At 49.9% G+C, this 24878-nt stretch overlaps 2 protein-coding genes across 2 annotated transcripts; one reads left to right on the top strand and one right to left on the bottom strand.

Annotated features, from left to right (window-relative positions):
- The first annotated feature begins 850 nt into the window (after window positions 1–850).
- On the top strand, window positions 851–16363 carry LOC114685691 (bestrophin-1-like). Its single transcript, XM_037204582.1, is given in 13 exon segments — window positions 851–1549; window positions 6025–6212; window positions 8490–8584; window positions 8819–9052; window positions 9638–9700; window positions 9703–9791; window positions 10149–10226; window positions 11026–11178; window positions 12220–12300; window positions 12627–12778; window positions 14462–14817; window positions 15124–15298; window positions 16117–16363. Coding segments are annotated over 12 exon segments (1647 nt in total). The 5' UTR covers window positions 851–1549; window positions 6025–6060; the 3' UTR covers window positions 16136–16363.
- An 83-nt stretch (window positions 16364–16446) lies between these two features.
- Window positions 16447–18981, bottom strand: LOC114685692 (ferritin heavy chain). Its single transcript, XM_028860338.2, has 4 exons — window positions 18652–18981; window positions 17228–17374; window positions 16863–16988; window positions 16447–16761 (listed from the first exon to the last, which is right to left on the bottom strand). The coding sequence occupies exons 1-4, from the start codon at window positions 18763–18765 to the stop codon at window positions 16600–16602; spliced, it is 549 nt and encodes a 182-aa protein (XP_028716171.1). The 5' UTR covers window positions 18766–18981; the 3' UTR covers window positions 16447–16599.
- Window positions 18982–24878: the final 5897 nt, after the last annotated feature.

The raw sequence follows: 24878 nt of genomic DNA, 5'->3' as shown, positions 1-24878 counted from the left end.
CTGGAGAACTTGTTTAAAATGCAGATTCCCAGTTGGCAAGGTGGCTCAGCCCAGAAGAGTGCTTGCAGCCAAGACGGAGTTGGATGCCTGCGACCCACGTGGTGGAAGGAGAGAACTGACTCCCAAAGTTGTCCTCTGACCTCTACATGTGTATTGTGGTGCTCAAGCATGCACACACACAAACCAACAGATAAACGTAATTGAAAAAAGTAAACGCAGATATGACTCAGGGGCTTTGGGGTGGAGCTTGAGAGTCTTGCATCTCTAACAAACCTCTGTATGGTGTGCATGCTAAAGGGTCTCCATGTAAGAGTCCACGTTCTAGGAGGAGACGGACATGTAAAGCAATTCACTGAAGCCGAGGAGCCCTTGGAGAAAAGACTATGCCTTCTAGAACCCCGGGAGCTTAGACTATGTAGTACGTAGTTCCATCAAGAACTCACTCATGGGACTGCAGAGGTGGCTCACCAGTTCAGAGAACTGGCTATTCTTCCGGAGGACCTGGCTTTGAACCCCAGCACCCACATGGTGGTTACAACCGTCTATAACTCAAGTCTCAAGGGACATTATACCCTCGTCTGCTGCCAGGGGTATCAGACAGGCATGTGTTACACAGATAAACATGCAGACAAAACATCCATACACATAAAAACAAACAAAAAAACAAATTACTCAGCCCAGCATCACAGTATGTTCTCAGAATGCAGGGGCCCTGGTTCTTAAAACACATTCATTGAACAGGTGGGGATGGAGTGAAAAGGTGGGGGAGGGTCAGAGCCTCACCTGGCTGGTCTCCACAGGCTGCAGTCCGTGAAGCAGAGCACAGCTCAGGGATCCCAGCTCTCCCCAGGCTGTGCTGAATTCTCACCTTGTGACTCTTTTTCTGTTGGTTCTGATCTGTTCTGTACTATCTCATTGGCCTGATATGGCTTGGTGATGCTGGACTGATGTATCCCAGCCTTCCCCTGTCTTACGCTGTCCTTGTCCCTCTGAAGGGGTCAGAGGTTATGTGTCAGAGTCCCCAGAGCTTTAGCAATCAGGTCTGCCTGGTGTCAGGGAAGAGGTGTTGACTATCTTCCTTCCTGTCCCTGGAGTGGCACTACTATATGTCCTCTGCCTCCCTGCCCAGCTGTGTTCATCTACCTCTTTCTTCCTCTTGGCTTCTGCCCTATTTATTCTGTGATTGGCCCAGGGGAGGAGAGTGGGCTGGCAGGCACCCTATGCAGAGCCTGGAGACAGCAGCCAGACCCACTGGGCCCACCCCAGGGTCTCCTGCCTACTGCCCTCTGCCAAGTCTGGTCCTCTTCTACCTGCCTGGCAGAGGTCAGGTCCTCTGTGATGCTCCTGTTGCTATGGTGATCCTAGATGAGAAGACTATAATGTTCTGGGTCTGGAACTTTCACCCGTTAGCCCATCTGTTCTCTACCTGCTCCCTGATATGGTTCTCTACCAGGGGACTCGAGAGCATGGGCTCTGCTACCATCAAAGTCTTCTCTGCATACCCCTCATTCCTCAGACCTCCCTTCAACCCCAACAGAGACCCTAACAGGTAAGCCTCAGGTCCTGGATAGCCCCCTTCCAGAGTAGAGGTCATGGTTGTGGGTAGAAAGGGCCCAGGATCCAAAGTCAGAAGACTTAGAGTCCCAGGGCCTAGTCTTAGATCATTGTGACCTCGGGCAAAAGGTCTGCCTTGAGCTCCAGTGTCCCCTGAGTGTGTTATACTCAACTGTCTCCCAGTAACTGCCTCTATGACTTGCCATGGGCTGTTCTTTTGCACTTACATCTCAGTTCTGTGAGCTCCTATTCCTGTTTCAAAGCCCCAACTCCAATGCTCCCACTCTGTAAGTTTCCCTGGTCTCTTAGACATTGTTGCTTTCATTTTCTGCAGGAGGTTTTTAAAATATTTCTCTAATTGTCACTCAACTCTGACTTCTTAGAGGCAGAAGTCAGAATGGATTCTATGCTGGCATCAGAGGTGTTCTGTTGACTAACTTCTTTGTGGCATGGAAAATAAAAAAGAATGGTCTTGGCTGAGTTGTGCACTCTCCTTGCAGGGGTCCCTCTGGGGTCCTGCATCCTCCCTGGCATGTCTTCGGCTTTACTGTTTACCTGAGGTCTGCTTGGTTGGCTGGAGACATTTTCGTGTCTGAGATCCATGGGAGACCATGTCTTATGCTGGAGTGGGTCCGGGGGTCCGGGAGCAGCTTGTTCACTGAGTGTCTCTGGAGACATCTTGGCACGTCTGGGGTGGGCAGGGAGCAGCACCATGAAGAGGTCTGTAGGGATTGCCGGGCTAACGGTGAGGAGCATGGGTTTCATGGAAAAGGGAAGAAGGATCCAGCACCTCCCAGCTCTTCAAAGGATTCTCTAGCTGCTGGTAATGCTCGGGAGACCATAGAGTCTTCCAAAGCCAGCTCCGATCTTCACTGACACCTGGACATCTAGACCAGGCAGGTTTCCCCAGCGTGAACCAAGTCAATGGTTCCTCTAGTGGCCAACATAAAGGGTTCAGGAATCCATCAAAGTCAGGGTTTGCTTTTTTTTTTTTTTTTTTTAAATCTAAAACAGAATGTTAGCATCACTGTGACTGGAACTTGATCAACTTTAATTATAATATATATATATATGTATATATATATATTTATTTATTTATTTATTTATTTATTTATATATATTTATTTATTTATTGGGCTGTGGCTATTTCTCAGTGGGAGGAGTGCTTGCCTAATATGTATGAAGTCTTTCACTGGATCCCCAGCACTGCATAAACTAGGTATGGTGGTTCACACCTGTAATCTTAGCTCTCAGGAAGTAGAAGTAGGAGCATTAGAAGTTCAAGGTCCTCCTGAGAAAGACAAAAAATTCATAGTTATCCTGGGCTCCATGAGAACATGCCTCAAATAAAACATGTTGACGGTGGGGGTGTGCATATGTATGTGCACAGACATGCATGTGGAGACCATGGTCATTGTTGGTTGTCTGTCTCATGGCTCTCCACCTTTTTTGTTTGATACAGGGTCTCACTGTGTATCTGGCTGGCCTGACACTCACTATGTAGATCAGGCTGGCCTTGAACTCAGAGATCCACCTGCCTCTGCTTCCCAAGGGATGCAATTAGAGACATATGCCACCACACCTAACCACCACCTTATTTTTTTGAGACAGGGTCTCATCACTGAACCTGGAGCCCACACTGACCAGAACAGCTGGCCAGTGAGCTCCAGGTATCTTACTGTCTGTCCCACTCAGCACCAGGGTCACAGAGGCATGTCATACTTCGCTTTTTACATGGATAGGTGCTGCGGATCCAAACTCATACCCTCATGTGGACATGGCAAACATGTGTGTGTGTGTGTGTGTGTGTGTGTGTGTGTGTGTGTGTGTGTGTGTGTGTAAAACCACCTGTAGGTGGTAAGCTCTCCCCTGAGTGTCAGTGTGTGTTGGGGCAGAGGGGGAAAGCAAAGTAGGAATCCACAGCGATTCTCAGCCCAGGCTGTACATTACAGGTGCAAAGCAGCACTTGGGCCAGGCGAGTCTGCATCTGTCGGTGGGGCCCAGGCACCGCGCTTTGCAGATCTCCCCCGGGTCTGACTTGTCTGTCATCCCTCACTCTCATCCTGCAGCAGAGCAACACTTATTCTCACCCCCTTTTCAGATGAAAAGACTGAGGCCCACATCAGTCCTGTCCCGTCTCTGTCTAACTAAGGACAGGGACAGGGTGGCAGGGAGGGGTGGCTGCTTTTCCTCCAAGGTTGTGCCGGGTCTCAGCAGACTCTCGGGATAACACCAGCCTTATTGTTCGCTGTGATTAGAAAAGTAGTCAAGGTCATGGTGAAATAGCTATTTCCCCCTGCCCCCCTTTCTGGACTTATACAGAGTCCAGAATCACCTGCGAGCTCAGCCTCCTTAGGGAGTGAAGAGGTGGGAAGAGGGAGAGCCCCGACAGGGAGTAGGAGGCTGGCTTCATACTAAGGCTCAGGGTCAAACTGTAAATTGGGGCTTCCGGAAGTGTGGTTCCCAAGACCACCCAAATCTCACAGGTTCCTGCAGCACTTGATAAAAACGCAACGTCTCCAAGGACGCAGCACCAGCCTCCCGAGAGAGATCCGGAGAAGCTGCATGTTTGGCAAATGTCTTGACAAACTGTCTCACTCAGTGAAGACTGAAGAGCCAGTGCTCCCCGGAGTCTGGGCTCTTGTGTACGACGAGCTTGTCGGTCAACTCCCAGCTTAGCCAGGTGCTTACAAGAGCCTTCAGAAAGGACTGGTGTGCTAAGGTCTGCCAGCTGTTGAGATGCCACCCAGCTGCCCCTGGGGGCACAGGTGTTTGCCTTTCTCTCTCTCAGGCTGTCTGGGATGAGATAGCTGGAACAGCAGGCCTTTAGTTTTCTCCCACTAAGCCCGGTCGGTGGCCACACCTGGCCTTCCTGTCCTCTTCTCTTTCTCTACCTCTGAGGCACCTACTAGTAGGCCCTGCCAACCAATCACAGCCACCACAACCTATGATGTCATCAGCAGCCAATCAGGGCTTCTCACCAGTATATGCAGATTGTGGTTACTTACTGTGCTGATGAAATAAATTCCAAAGCAACACATCCTTTTGAGACAAGGATGCTCAGGCCGGTGAGGGCTAGCACATAGGTCACTACAAGCCAGTGACGTGTAGCAGTGGGCTATAGTTCTTTCTGGAGGGGCCCCCCAGAGGCCTGGACAAGACTCCTTTTCCTGGGGTCCTGGTACCTTGGCTGAGGCTCAATCCTGCCCCCAACTTTCTCTGAAAGACCTCAGGAGTGGGGACACAGTGGTGGTGGCACAGATTTCTCTATTCTAAAGTTTAGAGCCATGGAAGAGGGGGTGTGAACCTAGTTCCCATCCTGTTCTTAGCTCAACACCCCCAGGAAGGAATTAGAGGAACATTGCCCGGGGCGGTGCTGGTTGCTGCTCTTGAGCAGATTACAAGAGGGGCCCGAGACAAGGACTCCTTTGTGGAAGCTTTGGCTTAGACAGTCAGGTGACAACGGACGTGGGTGGGCAGTGCCAGCCTCCAAGTATGGGCAGGGGTACCTGCCCCGGGGTCTCAGAGAGTGCCAGCAACCCAGTGGCCAGAACTTGTATGAGGTTGCCTGAACTGCTGGAACCCTACCTGTGAGTAGGGGTTGCCCCAGGTGGATGGGGCTGGGGCTTTGCAGGCCGTTAGGGGTGGATGACTGCTCTTGTGTATTCGGGGGTGTGGTGGGCACATATTGGCAGCACCTGTCGGGGAGGTGGACTCTGGATGCTGGAATGGGGGTAGTCAACCATGGCTTTAATCAGTTTTGTATTGAGCATCCGCTCCAAGAACACACTAAGAGTTTCCAGTGGGAGAGGAGGACAGCAGGCAGGAGTGTCCTGTGTCCCATGGACTTCAAGTAGCGCCATACACCATGTAGAAGGATCGAGCACACTGGGAAGGCACCACTGGTGACCACTGAGGCACTATTTCCCGTAGGGTGGCTGGGGACATTTTTCCTAGGAGATGTTCTAAAGTGGAAGTGAGCCATGGGATTACCTCAGGAAAAGCATCCGTCCCCTGAGGTGGCTACATCAGCAGGTGGAAAGGCCCTGGGATGGCCATTCAGTCACCATGAATAGGGCATTCCCTCCTGCCAGGCTAAGTGCTGGGGATGGGGACATGGCCGTGAACAGGGCTAGCCTGGGTCTCTGAGCTATTCACTCTGGTGCAGTTGAGGAAGCTGGGGAAGGGGCTGAGAACTCAGGCCGCCTGGCTCTGAGACCTGAGCTCTGTGCCAATGCTGCTGCTGCCCTGGCAGCCGCCTTTGTCATTAGACAAAACCAAGGGCACGTGGCAACTCCCAGACCTGCCCAGTGTCTTCTTGTGTTCCTACCCCATCCTTCTGTGACCCAGGCTAGAAAAATGGAGGCCCCGGGTAGGGCAGGACTAAACTCCTATGAGTCCGTCCAGACCAGAACTTAGTCTTTGATTCTTTTCTTCCCCTCTCCACGTCACCCTCTGCCTGCTGACCAGGACCCGAGGCCACCTACTGCTGCACAGTGCCAAGCCATGACTGTCACCTACACAAACAAAGTAGCCAATGCCCGTCTCGGTTCCTTCTCCTGCCTGCTCCTGTGCTGGCGTGGCAGCATCTACAAGCTGCTGTGTGGGGAATTCCTCATCTTCATGTTCCTCTACTACGCCATCCGTGGAGTCTATAGGTAAGAGATTCAGGAAGACGGGGCGGAGCATCTGGGGGGGTGGGTCTAGGGCTCATGGAGGCAGGGTCTCCAGGCCTGCAGGTGGGGTGGAAATGGGGTGAGAGCATCAAGGAGTTGGGAAGGAGTGGGTCCAATGTTCCAGCTAGCTTCTAAGGCTGAGCTGAACTCCTGGGCAGGCCCTGGCCACTGGAGTGAGGCTAGGGAGAACAGAAAAAAAAAAAAAAAAAGACCCAGAGTTGGGCATGTAGCTCAGAGAAATATTTGCCTGGTATGTGTGTCATTTGGGCTCGATCCCCAACACACACACACACACACACACACACACACACACACACACACTTGATCTCTCACACACATATAAGCAATAAATACATAAATAAAAAATTTAAAAAGCAATCACGTCTACTATGTATTGAAAAATATCAACTACTTGCAGTTTGTTCTAATAACAGTACACTGTTATTTGGTACTTTAAAAATTAGAATTTAATTAATTGTCTTTAATTTTTTTAGATTTTTAAATTTTGTTTCACATGTATGAGTGTTTTGCCTTCATTTATGTCTGTGCACCATGTATATGCCTGGTGCTTGTGGAGGTCAGAAGAGGACATTGAATCCTCTAGAACTGGAGTTACAGTTACTATGAGTTGCCATGCGGGTGCTGGGAACCAAACCCAGGTCCTCTGCAGGAGCAACAAGTGCTCTCAACCAGGGAGCCATTTCTCCAGCCCCAGTGAATTAGTTCTCTGGGATAAGGTCTTGCTATATAGCCCTGACTGTCCTAGAACCCTTATGTAGACAAGATGACCTCAAACTTGCAGTGGGGTGCTTCACTTGCCCTCTGCCTCCCAAGTGCTAGGATCACAGGCAGGAGCCACCATGCCAAGCTAGAACTTACTTGATTTATAATTTATTTATTTTTGAGACAAGGTCTTTCTAACTTAGCCTTGGCTGTCCTGCAACTCTCTATATAGACCAGGCTGGCCTTGAATTCACAGAGCTCTACCTGCTTCTGCCTCCTGAGTGCTGGGATTAAAGCCTGGCTAAAAGTTTTGTTTTTTTTCTTATAAAGGAAAACATTTAATTGGTGGCTTACAGTTCAGAGGTTCAGTCCATTATCATCATGGCGGGACATGATGGATTGTGTGCAGGCAGACATGCTGCTGGAGAAAGGGTTGAGAGTTCTACATCTTGCGCAGGCAACAGAAAGTGAACTCTAAGAGTTATTTTTGAAAGCATTTTGTCTGTAGGAAAATTAAGTGGATGGTACGGAGATTTCTCTCCTGTGCCCACGCCACCCTCCGCTCTAGCAAAGCACAGTTGCACACTGGCACACTCGCTGCAGTCAGTGAACTTACCTCGTGTTGATAGAAGTCCATAGTTTTCACTAGGGTTCATTCCTGGTGTCCTGCATCCTATGGGTTTGGACAGATGTATCTTACATGACATGTATGCACCACTAGAATATCATCAAGAGTCACTTGATTGCCCTAAAACTCAATGCTCAGCCTGGCCATCCCTCTCCACTTTTTTTCTTTTGTGGTGTGTGTTCAATCCCATATATGGTGCCAAGATGGAACCTCTGAACTTACTTGTGCTAGGCAAGCACTATACCAGCGGAGCTAACAAGCCTTCTACCTTACACTTTTTAAAAATACCAAGCACGTTGTTTCTACCTGCTTTTACTTATTTTTAAATATTTATTTTTATGTGTATGAGTGCTTTACCTGTATGTATGCATGTATGTGCACCATGTGTGTGCATTGCTCAAGGAGGCCAGAAGAGGGCATCAGATCTTCCTGGAACTGGAGTTATAAATAGTTCTAAGCTGCCATGTGGGTGCTGGGAACTAAATCTGGTTCTTCTGCAAGTGCAAACAAGTGTTCTTAACCACTGAGCTATCATTCAACCCCCCCCCCCACCACACACACACACACAACCACTTTTAAACAACTGTCCCTGGGCGTGTTTAAAAGGGTCAGTAAAGTACTTGGGTATATAATATATCTCAGTGCTGGAGTGTTTTCCTAACATAGGCGAGGGCTGGGTTCCATTACCATCGTGGCAACACACCCACCACTACCACCACCACTACCACCCCACATACACACATTCAAAATGCTGGAAGTAACCCATTCCGAGAACCCACCTCAGCCAGAGGGGGACCCTGAGCCAGACCAGTTGAAAGGACATCACCCAGATAGCCCCGCTCTTCCCCCGGGCCGGGAGTAGGGACACATTCTTAGACACTTCCTCTCAATGCCTCACCCACTCCCAGAATGGCTCTCTCGAATGAACAGCAGCTGTTGTTTGAGAAGCTGGCTCTGTACTGCGACAGCTACATTCAGCTCATCCCTATATCCTTTGTTCTGGGTGAGCGCCCCCTTGCGGCTGTTGGGGTCCAGTGGTCGCCCCCTAGCTCCAGACACACACGGGCGGACCTCCACCAGAGGCGGGGAGTGGGGTAAGGCGGGCCAGAGGTCTTCTAAAAACGTTGAGGCTGGGCCCACATGTATTAGGAAGTCGGAGAAACCGAGGCTTCACCCGGCGCTGGTCTCTGGCCACAGCCCGGCCCCTCGCCCCTCGCCCCTCATCCCTCCTGCCCAGGTTTCTATGTGACGTTGGTGGTGACCCGCTGGTGGAACCAGTACGAGAGCTTGCCTTGGCCGGACCGCCTTATGAGCCAGGTGTCAGGCTTCGTGGAGGGCAAGGACGAGCAAGGTCGGCTGCTGCGGCGCACACTCATCCGCTATGCCATCCTGGGCCAAGTGCTTATCCTGCGCAGCGTCAGCACCGCGGTCTTCAAGCGCTTTCCCACCCTTCTGCACCTGGTGCGAGCAGGTAGGCAGTATCTGGAGTGGGCGGGGCCGCAGGGCCGGAGCGGACCCTAGCGTGGCCTGAGACTCGGAGTGACGGGAGCTGACGCTGGGTGGAGCCAGAGTCCTCCGGACTTGAAGAGGGTGAGGTGGGGCAGGACTGATAGGGTCAGAATTGGGACAGAATTGGCAGGCCAGAATCAGTGCTAGAAGTGGGGCGAGGCCAGAATAAACGAAAAAGGTAGGGATTTGAGAAAGGTCAAGAACCCTTCAGGGAGAAGGGAAAAAGTTGGGGCTTGGGCACTGATGGAATTCGGATCTACCTCCTTTCTCTCTGCCTGTCCTGATCTCCGGTTTCCCCGACTTGATGGCTTGACAGGGTCCCTAGCTTTCCCTTGACTTTTTTCGGGGCCTGACTCTAGCTAATAACAAAGCCCCTACACTCCCACCTCAGAACAGCGCCTAACTGGGGCTCAGTAATTTTGTGTGCCGAAACAAACGATAAAAGAGCACAGAAATCCCTAGGTGCTCAGACAGGCTGGCTGGGTTTCCCGGTGCAGGCTGCTTCTTTTGCAGGATTACCCGATTCCTTGTCCACTCTGCCCTGCAGGCTTTATGACCAATGAGGAATATAAGCATTTGCAGAAGTTGGGCCTACCACACAACTCATTCTGGTGCCCTGGGTGTGGTTTGCCAACCTGTCAATGAAGGCCTATGTTGGAGGTCGAATCCGGGACACTGTCTTGCTCCAGAGCATGATAAACGTGAGCCCACAGATGGGATGCCGTGGGACGTGTTGTGGCTTCCTTTAAAGAAAAGGCTGGAGCTCTGCCCACAGCCTGTCCTGGTGGTGTATGATATTTTCGAACAAGATTTCCACAGCACAAGGTGGCCCCTCTCCAAATCTCCCCTCTGTCCCCTCTCTGAGTGAGACTGTGAAGTCCTGGCTCCTTTTTGCTAGCCGAAGCTACTAGGACACAGAGAGGTCTAACGAGCTGCCTATGACCACACAGCCAAGGCTATTCCATGAGCACCATTGCATTGTATCTGGGGAAGAGCTGCGGGAGACTCTGGGGAAGCAGGTGGTGGCCAGCACCTGCTCCTTCTCCTCCACCCTCCAGGAGATGTGCACCTTGCGTACTCAGTGTGGACATCTGTATGCTTACGACTGGATCAGCATCCCACTGGTGTACACACAGGTAAAAACGAGACTGGCGAGGCTGTCCCTGTGGGAAATCGGTGGCTAGGAAGATCCAGAAAGCACACTTCCCTAGGGACTGAGCACAGATCTCATCCTGGGAGTTAGGTCTGGACTTGGAAAATTCTTTCTAGCACTGAGGTCAGCATCTGTGGCCCTGTCTAGTCCAGCCCAGCAGAGGGAGTGTGACCATCCTGGTCTTAAGAGGGGGCAAATGGGCCGGGCAATGGTGGTGCACGCCTTTAATCCCAGCACTCAGGAGGCAGAGCCAGGTGGATCTCTGTGAGTTCAAGGCCAGCCTGGTTTACAGAGCGAGATCCAGGACAGGCACCAAAACTACCCAGAGAAAGCCTGTCTTGAAAAACAAACAAACAAACAAAAAAAAAAAAAAAAAAAGAGGGGGCAAATGGAGTGGGTAAGCTCATTGGGTAGTGTTGCCACATACATTAATCCCTCCCTGGGTTTGATCTTCGGCATCTCATGAAACTGGACATAGTGGCACACACCTGTATTTCCAGCACTAGGGATCTGGTGGCCAGAGGATCAGAGGTTCAAGGTCATCCTTGGCTACATAGTGAGTGTCATGCCAGCCTGGACTACATGAGACCCTGCCTCAAAAAATAAAAGCAAACAACACACACACACACACACACACACACACACACACACACACACACACGGACAAACAGAAACCCAGTTGCGTGAGTGTGGAGGTCAGAGCAAGGCTTTGGACTCAAAGCTTCCAACTCCAGGGTCTCTGCTTAGCCCTCTTCTGCCCCCTGTGGCTCCTCTCCTTCCAGGTGGTGACAGTGGCAGTGTACAGCTTTTTCCTCGCATGCTTGGTGGGGCGGCAGTTTTTGAACCCAGCCAAGAACTACCCAGGCCACGAGATGGACCTCGTCGTGCCTGTCTTCACAATCCTGCAATTCCTATTTTACATGGGCTGGCTGAAGGTAGGCCTCACTGGATACCGCCCTCCCCCGTGCGATTGGCATGGCCAGAGGGGTCATGGTCAGGTCAGCCACCTGAGAGGAAGACAAAGCAGCTAAAATAGAAGGTCACGCATATCACACATGCGTGAGCAAATACACAGAAACTGTTTTGTCCAACACACATGCGTGCGTGCGCGCACACATACACACACACACACACACAGAGAGAGAGGGAGGGAAAGAAAGATTCTAGTCTCAATATACCTTCCCCCAGTTACCTTTGTTTTCTAAAGACTTAACTAGTTTATACTACCTTTATGCTTAAAATTATCTGAGGTGCCTCACTAGCTATCAGGATGTCCCCTGAACCCACAGAACAATCATCACCCCTGTGGAGCTTTGCTTTAGTATTTTTTAATTTTTTTTAAATTTTCATTTTATCCATATGAGTGTTTTGCCTGCATGTATATAAGTGTACGGTCCACATTCAGTGCCCCAAAGAGGTCACTGGAGCTCCTGGAACTGGAGTTACAGATGGTTGTGAGCCCCCACGTGGTTGCTGGGAATTGAACTCAGGTCCTCTGGAAGAGCAGCCAGTGCTCCTAACCGCTGAGCCGTCTCTCCAGCCCTTGCTTTAGTATTTTAGATATTAGTGTCCAGGAAACTCCCCTCCTGGCCACTGTAATTCAGCACAGCCTCAGCATTTATCTCTAATACCATAAAACAGCAAACACGTGCATCTTGGAAGATAAATAAGTGTACCAAAAAGCAATGCAACTTGAGGTGAGCTAGTTACAAGGGTGAGATCAAGGGGGTTTGGCTGAGTGACACAGGAAGGGACAGCTGTGGTCTTCAGAGTAGAGACCAAGAACATGGAAGCCCCATGGGGAGGGTGCCGGGGCCCAATTCTGTGGCCTTGAAGACAGTTGTTAGGTAGGAAAGGCATCATGAGGGAGTGGCTGTGGCCGGACCCAAGGCTTAGGATGGGAACCAGAGTGTCAAGGTTCTCAGAGCCTCACACCCCCCCACCCCACCCCCCGCACACCGCCTCCATCCCCAAAGGTGGCAGAGCAGCTCATCAACCCCTTCGGAGAGGATGACGATGATTTTGAGACCAACTGGATCATTGACAGAAACCTGCAGGTATGGGGGGGTGGGGGCGGGGGCTGTGTCATGGACCCTTCTCAAACTGGATCCCAAGAGGGGACTCAGCATTTTTCCAGGGAGACCCTACAGTAAATTGTCTTCCCCTTCTCAAACATCAGCCCTTTTCTCAGTCAATCATTCACTCCCAGGATTCACATCTCAGCTTCGGAGCTGCAAGTAAGCATCAGTCTCTTCAGTACCACAGGTGGGGAAACTGAGGCCCGGAGAGAGCAAACTGATGATTCCTAAGGCATCAGGCAAGCTCATGTTCCTGTCTGGGCTACTCATTCTATTGGATACCCACCTCTGTCCTTGGCAACCAGGTATCCCTGTTGTCTGTGGATGAGATGCACCAGGATTTGCCTCCCATGGAGCGTGATATGTACTGGAATGAGGCCGAGCCTCAGCCACCCTACACCGCTGCTTCTGTCCAGTATCGTCGACCTTCCTTCTTGGGCTCCACCTTCAACATCAGGTAGGCAGTGCCAGAGACCTGGTTGAGAAAAACCTTAAGTGTAAGGCTTCCCTAGCAACTTGGAACAGCTGTTGCTATTACATGAGGCATGCCCAGTAAGGGCTAGCTAGTGGACTATGCTGTAGGAGACAGGGTCTCCTGAATAGACTGTCCTGCAGAGAAAAGGCTTCCTTCCACCCACAGTAGCCACTGTCTTCTCTGTACAATCCCATTTCATTTCATCCGAATTCCTCCTAGACACAGTGGGCCAAAAGGGCCATTCCACGGTCCCCTGGACGACAGCTGGGAAGGCTCTGGAGTATCTGATGTGCTTACACACTGTACTTTGCTGTTCTCTCTGTTTGTTTATGACCCAGTCCATTGAACTGAAATTAGAATTAACTAGGAACATTTTGGAAGATGTTTTGAACTTGTTTCTTCTGAACACCAGCACTGAACCTGGGGTGGGTACCAGAGGGTAAGGGTAATAATACATAAGCCCTGCCTCCAGGGACTGTGCAAGCTAGTGAGCTGAGCAGGCTCCAACCCATGGCCAAGGACTGGGCAGGATGCAGTGTAACAGAGGCTGCCTTTGGCTAAGAGGTGACCTCTTTCTGGCCTGCACTTAGGTCTTAAAGCCAGGGAGACTTTGGATGTGGACCAGGGCTTTTTGATATAGGTTAAAGGTCCTGGAGCCTCAGGAAGTCTGCTGCCAGGAAGCCAGACACCTTTTGTTAGATGTTGCTCCCACCAGGAAGCAGATTGCGGTTTGCCTAGCCGCTGCTGGGCTTATCTGAGCTGCTTCCCCAGGAGCAGATAGATGTTCCGATTGCCTGGAGAAAGATGCTTGAACAGGGTGGCTGATAAAGAGGATCCGGTGGGGTTCAGGGAATCCTGTCTGATCTCCAGAACACGTGTCCCAGCGACAGGCATGGTGGCATGTACTTGTAATCCCAGTGCAGAGGCAGAGACAGCAGACCCGTGGAGACTGTTGGCCAGATACCTAGCCTAACTGTGAGCTTGAGGCTAATGGGAGATTTGGTCCCAAAGAAGGTGGATTGCTTTCCTGAGGATGCAAGCGGATTGTCCTCTGGTCTTCACACAGGCAGACACAAGAACACTCATTCACATATGGACACACACACACACACACACACACACACACACACAAATCTGTAATGTTAGGCTGGGGAGTTGGATGTTGCCAGTGAACCAGAGGGAGCCTAAGGTGAGCTGGGCCTTGAGGGACTCCCTGGGAAGTGCAGAATCCACCAGGGAGCTGACAGCTGAGGCACTGAGAAGGCTGTGCAGCCTTGGTCCTGGGCAGGCACTTGCTCCTACCTTTTCTTGGTCCACCCATAAAGTAGCAGTCCACAGAAGTCTTGGATCAGGACTTACTTATTAAAGGATGAAATAAATGGATGTAACGTATTCTTGAATACAGAATGAAATGGCATCACTGTCTCTTCATCCACCAGGGAGGGATGGGGAAAGGTCCAGACTAGGCCACTGAGCTGTGGCATCAGGAAGCCTTCCACCATCCAAGGGGCCCCAGGACCCTCTCTCTCATTCTGAAAGCTTCAGGTAGCCTTAGAGAAGACCACACTCATCGGGCCAACCTGCTCCATTCCATTGGTCATTAGACTGAATGGCCAAATTCCCACAACACACCCACTCAGTCCTGTGCATCCCTTTTCCTTCCAGCCTGGACAAAGAAGACATGGAGTTTCAGTCAAATGAGGATGACGAAGATGAGGAGAACCCTGGCGGCATCATTGGACGCTTCTTAGGGCTGCAGTCCACTGACCACCATCCTCCCAGGACAGATTCAAAGACCAAACTATTGTGGTCTAAGAAGGACCTGGAGGGCCATAAGGCCAAGCACAACTCTAGAGACCAGGAAGATAATGCCTGGAAACTTAAGGGTCTGGATACCTTCAGGGCCACTCCACTGTTTGAAAGGCCAGGCTACCACAGTGCCCCCCAGACACCACTCAGCCATACTCCCATGGTCTTCCCTCCTGAGCAGTCAGCAGCCTCCAAGCCTTACTTAGTCACAGGTATAGACACTAAAGACAAAAACCTAACACCCATGACTTCTGAGACCAAGAACACTTTGTTTTATAGGTTTATTTTTACTTTATATACGTTGTGTGAGTCTTTGAGTATATGCCACATGTGTGCTGGTAACCCTCAGAGGCCAGAAGAGGGTGTTTGATCTGCTGGAGCTGGAGTTATAGGCAGCTGTGAGCTGCCAGATGCAGGTGCTGGGAACCAAACTCAGGTCCTCTGGAAGAGCAGGAAATGCTCTTGACTGCTGAGCAATCCCTCCAGCCCCACCAAGAACACGTTTGAATTGCTCCTAGGTGATGGGCATTCCCGAGAGCACCAAACAAAGAGGAAAACTGTGGAGTTTAACTTGAACATTCCGAAGAAGAGCCCCACAGAACGTACTAGAAAACAACATTTGGACCAGGGGCCAACCAACACACACGCTACACAGAAGGAGCATGTACAGCCCCATTCTACCTTGGAAAACAGGTCTGTCCACCTGGACCAGGAGCTGTATCCCCCATGCCTGTGACCCCAGTTTCCATTATTGCTGATGGGTGGGGGAACTTATGTCCCTACACTAGGGGGTGTTATTAACAGCCACCTTGGCAAGAAGCATGTGATGGGAGGCCTTTTGCCCACTTCACCTAAGAGCTTGACATCAGCAGAAACACTTCCAGAAAAGTAAGACTGCGCTAACAGAATGCTGAAGGGAGCGCTATCTTGGGGAAGGGGGCAGTTAGCCACACTGTTTAGTTTTTGCAGGGATGGATGGATGGTACCACAGAGCCTTGAGACAGACCTGAGACTCTAGCTAGGCTGTAGTCCAAGGACCAGCCTTACTGCTCTATCAGCTGGATGGCCAACACTTGCCTATAGCCCATACCCAAGCACTCGGTACTTCTTTTCAAGGCACTGGCCATAAGGTCTCCTCGGATACCTTCTCAGGGCTTTAGGGCCTCATTTAATCCTTCCAAAAAAAGCCTAAAAGCTACGGTTATTTCTCTTTTAAATTTCTCGGACACTTTTGCCCAATTAGAAACATTCCATCCGCACACTGATCACATGGGGGTTCTAACTTCCCACACTTCCCCATTCTTGGTTTCATTTGTGATCAGAACATCCCCTTTTTTGTAAATAGAAACAAACAAAAAAGGCAACAATTCCTATCTTGCTTCCGGGGCTGGACATTAACTTTTATAGACCACCTGGGTATGTTTAAGACCAGCTTCAACCTTTGTCCTCATAAAATCTTAAATCAAGCACCTTCCCAACTCATGCTGGGAACTTTCTCAAATCTTCCACAGGGATGAAGCTGGCACCTAACCTGTTTCCTGGGATTGATGCTTCACGGCCTGGTCCTCACCTGCAGGAATGCCAGCAGGACACTGACCCAGTCAGAGGCACACAGCTGTGTGAGACACCCAAGAGTATGTTCCCACGACAGTCTGCCAAGTAACTCAGAACCAGGGGTGCTGAGTCCTGTCTGAACACACCCGTGTCTCCCGGTCTTTCCCAAACTTAGGAGTTTAATAAATACAAGCGTTCTTTTTAGTTGTTTCAGTCATGAGCGTAACAGTGACACCAACAGCAACACAGCTGGGAGCTGACACACCTTCAACCTCAAAGACGGCGGCTGGGTACCAAAATTCTTTATTTGAAGAAATGGTACAAATTAAAGAACTTAAGCGGATGTTTTGGTGCGACTTTTAGAAAAGATAAAGGCAGCCCGACATGCATGCACGGCCTCAGTGACCAGTCAAGTCACTTGTGGCTTTGGGGAAGTCAGCTCAGCTCTCATCACCGTGTCCCAGGGTGTGCTTGTCGAAGAGATATTCTGCCAGGCCAGCTTCAGGGGCTCCCATCTTGCGGAGGTTGGTCACGTGGTCACCCAGTTCCTTGATGGATTTCACCTGCTCGTTCAGGTAATGGGTCTCAATGAAGTCACACAACTAGTAGGAAAGAGAACACGGGAGAAGGTCACTGGCCAGCTCTCTCCCAAGCCCCGTGGCAATGACTACCTCCATTCATGCCCGGTGTTTCCCATACTCACGTGGGGGTCGTTTTTGTCAGTAGCCAGTTTGTGCAGTTCCAGTAGTGACTGATTCACACTCTTCTCCAAGTGCAGCGCACACTCCATCGCATTCAGCCCGTTCTCCCAGTCATCACGGTCCGGTTTCTGAATAGAACATTGGGTCAATTCATCTGCACTCTCTGCCAATCAACCCGTAGTACACACCTCACACCTAACCACCATTCTCTGCCCTAAGTTTCCTCTGACAAGTTTTCCCCCGTAACATGCTTGCTCACTGCTGTGTGCCAACTCTGGTTATCAGTACAGGCCTAAAAAAGGGACAAGGGCAAAAGCCCAGCGTAGCCTCATTTTCTGAGTGAGGCACCCCTAGATCGTCTGCTCACCTTGATATCCTGCAGGAAGATTCGGCCACCTCGTTGGTTCTGTAGCTTCATCAGTTTCTCAGCATGCTCCCTCTCCTCGTGAGATTGGTGGAGAAAGTATTTGGCAAAGTTCCTCAGAGCTACGTCATCCCGGTCGAAGTAGCAAGACTGGAAGTGGAAAGAGGACGTGTTATGGGGTTCCCACAGCAAGGCAGCTGGAAGGGCTGTAGGTGGCAGGGCTATTTGCAACCCCACTCGGCCTTTTTTAAAGTACAGGGAGGAGGGGAGGACTTTGGGACTTGGCTTCAGCAAATGTCCTATGGTTCTGTATTAGTGCAGAGGGAAAAAAATTTTTTTTTTCCCTGAGACAGGGTTTCTCTGTGTAGTTTTGGTTCCTGTCCTGAATCTCACTCTGTAGACCAGGCTGGCCTCGAACTCAGAGATCCACCTGCCTCGGTCTCCCGGGCGCCTGCGCCACTACCGCCTATCGAGTAAAAAAAATTTAAGCCAAGGCTTAAATTAAACCTACTCGTCTGAGGAGAGTGCTAAAGTACCCTGCACTGGGAAGCCATTTTTCTCCTCCTCCTTCACAAATCACGTAAAAAACCAGCTAACATAGGCCTATCTCAAATCTATTTGGAACACACTTATTTTGGGGTAAATTGCACAATCACAAGGCAATCAAAGGGTGATTCTCTCTACACTGCCCCAAACCTGTTTTTTCAGAAACATATTAGTGCACGGAAAACTTCCTTGCCCAGCAACTGATGGTGGGCTTTATCCAACAACTATCTATTGCTTCTATTAGTAAGCCACAACTCTCGGATGCAAAAACCGATATAGTACTCTGGATGCCTTGAAGGGGCAAGGTCGGGTGACGCTGATGCCTGCAGAAGGGAAGATTTCTGGAGATAATGTTTCAATACAAGTGAGGCTCTGTGATAAGCAGAGCAGAGAGGTGGGGACGGCTGCTTAAGATAGGGTCAGGGTAAGTTCACAAGAGATAAGCCTCTTTGCGCCGGGTCCCAACGCTGCCATTCGACACCATGACCAAGCAGACCCGCCATACTCAAGAGGAATTGGAGCTGGATGCATACCGAAGCAGAGAAGTCTGCAGGTCACGTGATCGGAGAGGAGCGGGCAAAAAAAATGCATCTAATTGCAGGTTTGATTGGACGGATTGACAATTGTGCTGCCTTAAGACCTCAACAGGGGTGTGTGTAACGACGCGCCTGGTCCATGCAACAGTCACAAGGGGCTAATAGCTCAGACTTGCCACGCCAGGGCTGCCCTGGGAGAGAGCCGGAGCAAACTCCATTTTCCCAAAGGGCGCTGGGAGGCCTGCAGCTGGCCACGCCCCAACCCGTGCCCCATCTGCTCCCCTAGTGGCCCCGGGGTGAAGCCGCGCCCGACTCCCGCCCCGCCAAAGGCCAGGCCGCGCTCACCATAGACAGATAGACGTAGGAGGCATACAGTTCCAGGTTGATCTGGCGGTTGATGGCAGCCTCTGAGTCCTGGTGGTAGTTCTGGCGCACTTGCGAGGGAGACGCGGTGGTCATGGCAGCGGCTGGGCGAGGCGCGGTGGCGACGCTGGAGCGGCGGGGTGACGAGGTTGCAAAGGGTTCTGGATCGGAGCAGCCGGCTGGGGTCGGAAGGGTCGAGCGCCGGGTTCCGTTCAAGCACTGTTGAAGCAGGAAACCGCGGCGACTCTGGGCGAGAACGTCTGGCGCAGATGGCCACCGAGCAGTACTTATAGCGGGAGACCGCGTCAGGCGCGTCCTGGCCAATCAGCGTCGCGGGCCGCCGAGACCCGCCTCTTCCGGTGGGCGAGTTGCCCAGACCCTCAGGCGCGGGCGGGGAGGATCTATGTGTGTGAGGCTGCGCAATGGGCACTGATCCTCCCTGCCAAGAGCAGTGCCTGGCAACAAGCAGACTGTTCCTGTGCCCCGGGGCGGGCGGTAGTTGGCTCCAGCCCTACTGCAGAGGCATCTGGGTCCTTGGAATCCATGGGGACAGAGGGTGCCGAGGAGGGTGATTTTCAAGTCCCATAGGACATCCCTTAGCTCAGTACGTGTGGTTAAATCGTGACATACGTGACTTCGTCTTACAAATCGGAAAATGGAAGCGTGGTGCTGTAGGTGGCGAACGAGTTATAAGTTGGACTAGGAAAGACCAGCTTTCTCTCTTCCAGAGTCTGTGCAGAGAAGCGTAAAGGAGGAGTAGGGGGCCTATCAGGGAGGAGGCAATTCGGGTCTGCCCCGTCATTCTGACTCAATCACTCAAGGCCTTTTGCTGGTAGCAAACATGGCTCTCTGGACAGTTGGAAAAAACAAAGGCTGGGCGGGCGTTTCTCCTGAAAGCAGGGACAGCCTTCTATGGAGGAATCTTGGGGCCAAACGATCTAGGTTTCTGAGAAAGTCCCTGGTGATGCTTGAAAATTAAGAGAGGTCTCTGGATTAGAAAAGAAAAGGAGAAGCGACCTGCGTGTGTCTATTTCAAAATGGTCTCCTTTATCTTTCTCAGTAACCTTGGGTTTGTCCTTGGAGAAAAGCTGGTGAGGCTGAATGGCGGGTGACAGGTGCATGAAACCTTGGAAGGACAAGCCAACTGTGTGTGTCTGGAGTTGTGACCCAGCTTCAAAATGGGTGTGAATTCTTAGTAGAACTAGAGGTTAACCACTGCATCTAGCGAGGCCCTACCATTTATGTCTGCTACCCTCAGTCTGGTCTTTTGACACGAGTGGGAGCCCAGCAGAAGCTTTTCCAGATACTCGAAGCTGGAAGCCAGACTTTCAAACATTTTGCTGTTACCATGTTTGAGACCAGTAACAAGGTTACTGTACAGCCCAGACTGGCCAGGGGCTCACTATGTAACCCAGGCTGATTCTCCTTCCAGTTTCCAGAGAGCTGGGATTACCCCCCCCCCTTTTAAAGTAGTGTACTGAAATACTGCATTACTAATAATATATATTCTTTTGAAAACAAATGTGTGTTGCTGAAATCAGGCAAGATTTCAGCGGTACTCTAGGTACAGTATGCTGCTGAATAAATATCCTAGCGTCAAACTTCAGGAAGACGACCCTAAGACAGTGATACTGGTATAAATTTGAGCCGGGCAGTGGTGGCACACGCCTTTAATCCCAGCACTCAGGAGACAGAGGCAGGGGGAATCTCTCTGAGTTCTAGGCCAGCCTGGTCTGCAAGAGCAAAATCCAGGACAGACACCAAAAGTAAACAGAGAAACCCTGACTCACTAAACAGAGAAACCCTGACTCAAAAAACAAAAACAAACAAAAAAGTGGAGGGAATAGCTTATTCGCAAGTGTGGAAATGCTTGACCTGTTCCAGGAACCTTAAGGAAAGTATGTTTGTTGGCCTGGAAAACAAAGTACATGTTGGAAAGTGCTGGAAAGAATACAGTCAGATTGGTGTGCCATAAAAAGTCATTAAACTTTACACTGCAGGCAACATGGAGATACCATATCCATTTGTTTTTAGCCACTGTCAGGAAATGTGATGAATGATGGTGTGGTGTGGGGGGAGATGATATCAAACATTTTCACTTACATCAGCAGTACATACTCCAAGTACCAAGTACTAATATTAACAACAACATGAGACAGAACAAAGCAGTTACTGTGATAAGGAGGTGCTATCTTCCTGAACGGTGAACCTCCATATCATGATAGTCAGCTCTAAACCTGTAATTCAGCACAGTCCGAAATGTGAAAAATGCGGTGTTTCCATGGTAGGGTATGATTCTGAAATTCATATGGAGTCAGTGGACTAGCTGGTAAACATTTGAGGAAAACAAATGCTGTCAGGGAAGCTTTGCTTGAGATATCGTTTTACACACACACACACACACACACACACACACACACACACACACACACACGTATATTACAATAAAGTATGGTACTGGCCCAGAAAGAGGAGATCAACATCTAACTATGCCCACCCACATGTGTTTGGGAACTGGATATAAGTTAAAGCCATGCCTTTCAAATTAGGGAAGAATGGATTTAACCAATCATGTCGACACAATTGTCATGTGAAAAAAAATGAATCATTCTCTATTTAAAAATACCTTCTAGATGAATCAAAAATACAACCCTTAAAGTTGAAATCTATAAAGTTTTAAGAAAACTGTTAAGAAGATTATCCAAATTTGGAGTAGGGAATGTTCTTTTGAGTCTGTCAAAAGTTGGCAGGTTTGAAATGCTTAAAAACGAAAAGGATTTAGATAAAGATATTTTAAACGAGGTTAACATAGAAACGGTGTGTTAGGCTGGTGGTATTTATAGAAAGGATGAAGGTTAAGAGCCAAAACATCTCTGTACACTTGTATAATACATGATTTTTCCTGTCTTGGGGATGGAACCTAGGACCTGGGGCAGAATAACCAGGCACTCTACCACTGAAATACTCATGTTGCAGTCCGTTCTTTCTTTTTATTTAAAGATGATCTCACTGGGCAGTGGTGGCGCACACCTTTAATCTGTGAGTTCGAAGCCAGCCTGGTCTACAAAGTGAGTTCCAGGAAAGGCGCAAAGCTACACAGAGAAACCTTGTCTCAGAAAAAAAAAAAACAATAATAATAATAATAAAATAAAATAAAGATGATCTCACTGTATTGTCTAGGCTACTCTTGAAAGCCTAAGCTCAAGAGGCCCTCTTTAATTAAGCCTCTCTAGTGCCCAGACTCCATTGTATCACTGCACCAGGCTATGCAATATCTGTATTAATCATTCCTTTTAAGACGGACCGTTTGGTTGACTTCCCTACTGCTGTAGATTGAAAGCTCCAGGCAGGAAGGCATTTTCAGCACACCCAGTCCTTTGTAAGGTGCTTGTGATTCGGTGCTTGATATTTGTCCCTTGAACAAATGAATGCATTGTGTGTGGAGTTTGGATTCCAGTCAAACAAGAGGGCCGGGTACCAGTTGGGAGACAGCTGCCATGCTTTTTTATGAGAGTAGGAAACAGAAAGCAGAGGAGAGATTATGGAGAAGACAGGATGAGGTGGATGGTTGGATGTTGTGTGGGTTGGGAGGTGGGGAGTGGGTACCAGGCCCCCCAGTTTTCAGGCCTGGCCAGCTGGGTTGCTATAGCCCTGCATGGTACCAGAGAAACACAGGAGAAGCACCTGTTTGGGGGGAAGGCTGTTGGGAAAGGTCAGCTCCGTTTTGGACTGGGTGTGTTGGGTCTCCAAGACTCCCAGGTGAACAGAAGCAGTATAAAGTTAGACTCACTGAAAGGAAGTTTAGCCTGCCACATCAAGTAAGTTTTGTGACTCAGTATGGGCTCCATGCTTGTTAAGTACTTCAGTGGCAGTTACAGTAAACAGCACAGCAAACCAGGAACAGGGTGTTCTGTGGGAGGTCACTAAGGGAGGAGGAGGGCTTGAAGGGAAATGGGAAGTGTGTGAGCACCCTTGCTCCGGGGTCCGGTTCCCACCTTTTGGAAGCAGTGAGTACCAGAACTGCCGTATCCGAGCCTCCAGATTCTGAAGCTATGGCCGGGTCTTTGGACCTTTGTTGACTAGGCTTCTGCTTCCCCCACCCCCATGTTGCCTCTACTCCTCGTGACTTTGAGGAGGGAGTTTGGCTAGCTGCCCAGAACAAGCTGAACAGTGGCCTCCTAGAGCCAGGAGCCACAAAGCAAACGCAGGCCAGAAGAGAGGCAGGCCCCTCTGTTCCGTGGAATGCTAGCTTGGCCCAGAGGAGGAGGTGGGGGTGGATAGACCTTGTGGTGGAGGGCTGTTGTTCCACCGTGACTCAGCACTCTGCGCCTCCTGAGGGGTTGAGCTCCAAAACTGCTTTGTCATGGAGGGGCAGGGCAGTCTGGAAGGCTGTGGTTTTGCTGTGGGAGAAAGGAAGTGGGGGGAGGGAGAGGAGCAGGAGGGAATGGGTGAGGGCTCCCCATTTCCCCACGGGACACAGAAGCTTCACTGAGAATAGAGAAGAATAAAGAAGTCTGGATCACCCTGCCAGGCTTGCATGATATTTTTACCAGAAAGACAAAGTGCCCTTCCGTCACTTGTGGGGACTTCTCCGCAGATAGTGGGACTCTTTCCCTTCTAGTGATGGTCCCTGTGCAGTTACAGCTGCTGAGGACGCCACATCCAATAAGTCTTAGACATTTGGTACATTAGGGTCCAGGGGACACCAGAGTTCACAAATCACTTTACTTTGTAGGGCAGAAGGTGAGGCTTCCTCAGGGAAATACTCACCATCTAAAAATGCGGAGCAGAGTATTCGATGGAACACCAGGGCGATCACTCAATGTCATGTGATCATTATGTGAACCGTGGAGCAGAGTATGCAGTGGAACACCAGGCAGTCACTGAACGTCATGTGATCATCAAATGTGTGGTGAGTGTGTGGCCAGAGTGGGCAAATGAACTAATGTCAAGTGAGAAAGCAGAGTCCAAACGAGTTCCTGCAAGTCAGTTCCTGGGGAGGAACTTCAGGACTGGAAACAGGTAAAGGTCGGGTGATAATGGGCTGAGGACTCTCCAGACTGAACAGCCAACGTTGCAAAAGTATGGGATTCCCTGAGAGTTGTGCAGGAAATTCTGACACTTGCAAAAGCACCACTCAGCTAGATTCTGGTACGTTCTAGATGAAGCAACTGTCATTCAGAGAGTATGTCCTTAAATCATTTCTTGAAAATTCATGAGGCCATGTAGACTTAAAAGTCTAGATCCTTCTGGAATGTTAAAGGTTGAGATTCACAGCCTGGAATGATAGAGGACAACTGTGAATGGAAGCCCTGCCTCCCTTAAAAAAAAAATGTAATTCAGGGCTGGAAAGATGGTTGATGTGAGTTCAATCTTGAAGGACTGAACCTGTTCCTGCAAATTGTACACCCTTCCCACTAAATACAAAATTTAAAAAACAGTGTAGGGAAGGAGTGGAAATGATCCTATAGTATTTATAAATGAAATTCTCAAAAAATTAAATTAAAAAAGAAAGTAGTTCAGGCCTTCCTGCCTGGGGAACCTTCCCAGGTTGTGTCTGGGGAGCCATGGTCTCCGACAGAGACCACATCGCTTGGACCTTGGCTGTTTGTTTGCTTGGTCACCTTCCCTCCGGACTTGGACTTTGTCCCCAGACGGTAGCCCTGCCAGAAGCCCTTCCACTTCCAGCGGGGTTCGGCTTGTTAACTTCCCTCTGGTCATCCTACCTATGGAATGTCCAGTTCCTACTTTGACCTGTGTGCCCTTGGAGGCCGGGCCTCTACTCTGTCCTTCCCAGTGACCCCTTGGATATCCACCCACAGCCCAGAAGCTTCCTAAAGGCCATTTGGCCTCTCTGAGCTCTGTTCCTGTATTGAGGTATGGGCATTTGAAGCTCAGTCTTCCCCACCCTTCTCCCCATCTTTCCTCATGGAGCCAAATGAGAATGGTAACTGGTAGTTCAGACTTAGGTTACCCTAAGGACATTCCAGCATGGCAGTAGTTTTGTGAAGTTTCCATAATAACAGAACAAATGAAAGTCATATCAGATTTTTCCAGTATATTTGTGAGTACGGCAGAGACAAGTGAGTTACAGTAAAAGAGAGAGAGAGAGAGGAGAGAGAGAGAGAGAGAGAGAGAGAGAGAGAGAGAGAGAGAGAGGCCTCAGATGTTGTCTGATGATGACATTCTTCAGTTTTGAGTTGGGGGAA

The sequence above is a fragment of the Peromyscus leucopus genome, chromosome 1, assembly GCF_004664715.2.
Source record: "Peromyscus leucopus breed LL Stock chromosome 1, UCI_PerLeu_2.1, whole genome shotgun sequence".
In the NCBI taxonomy this organism is placed as follows: domain Eukaryota; kingdom Metazoa; phylum Chordata; class Mammalia; order Rodentia; family Cricetidae; genus Peromyscus; species Peromyscus leucopus.
This window is presented reverse-complemented; position numbering and strand designations above follow the sequence as displayed.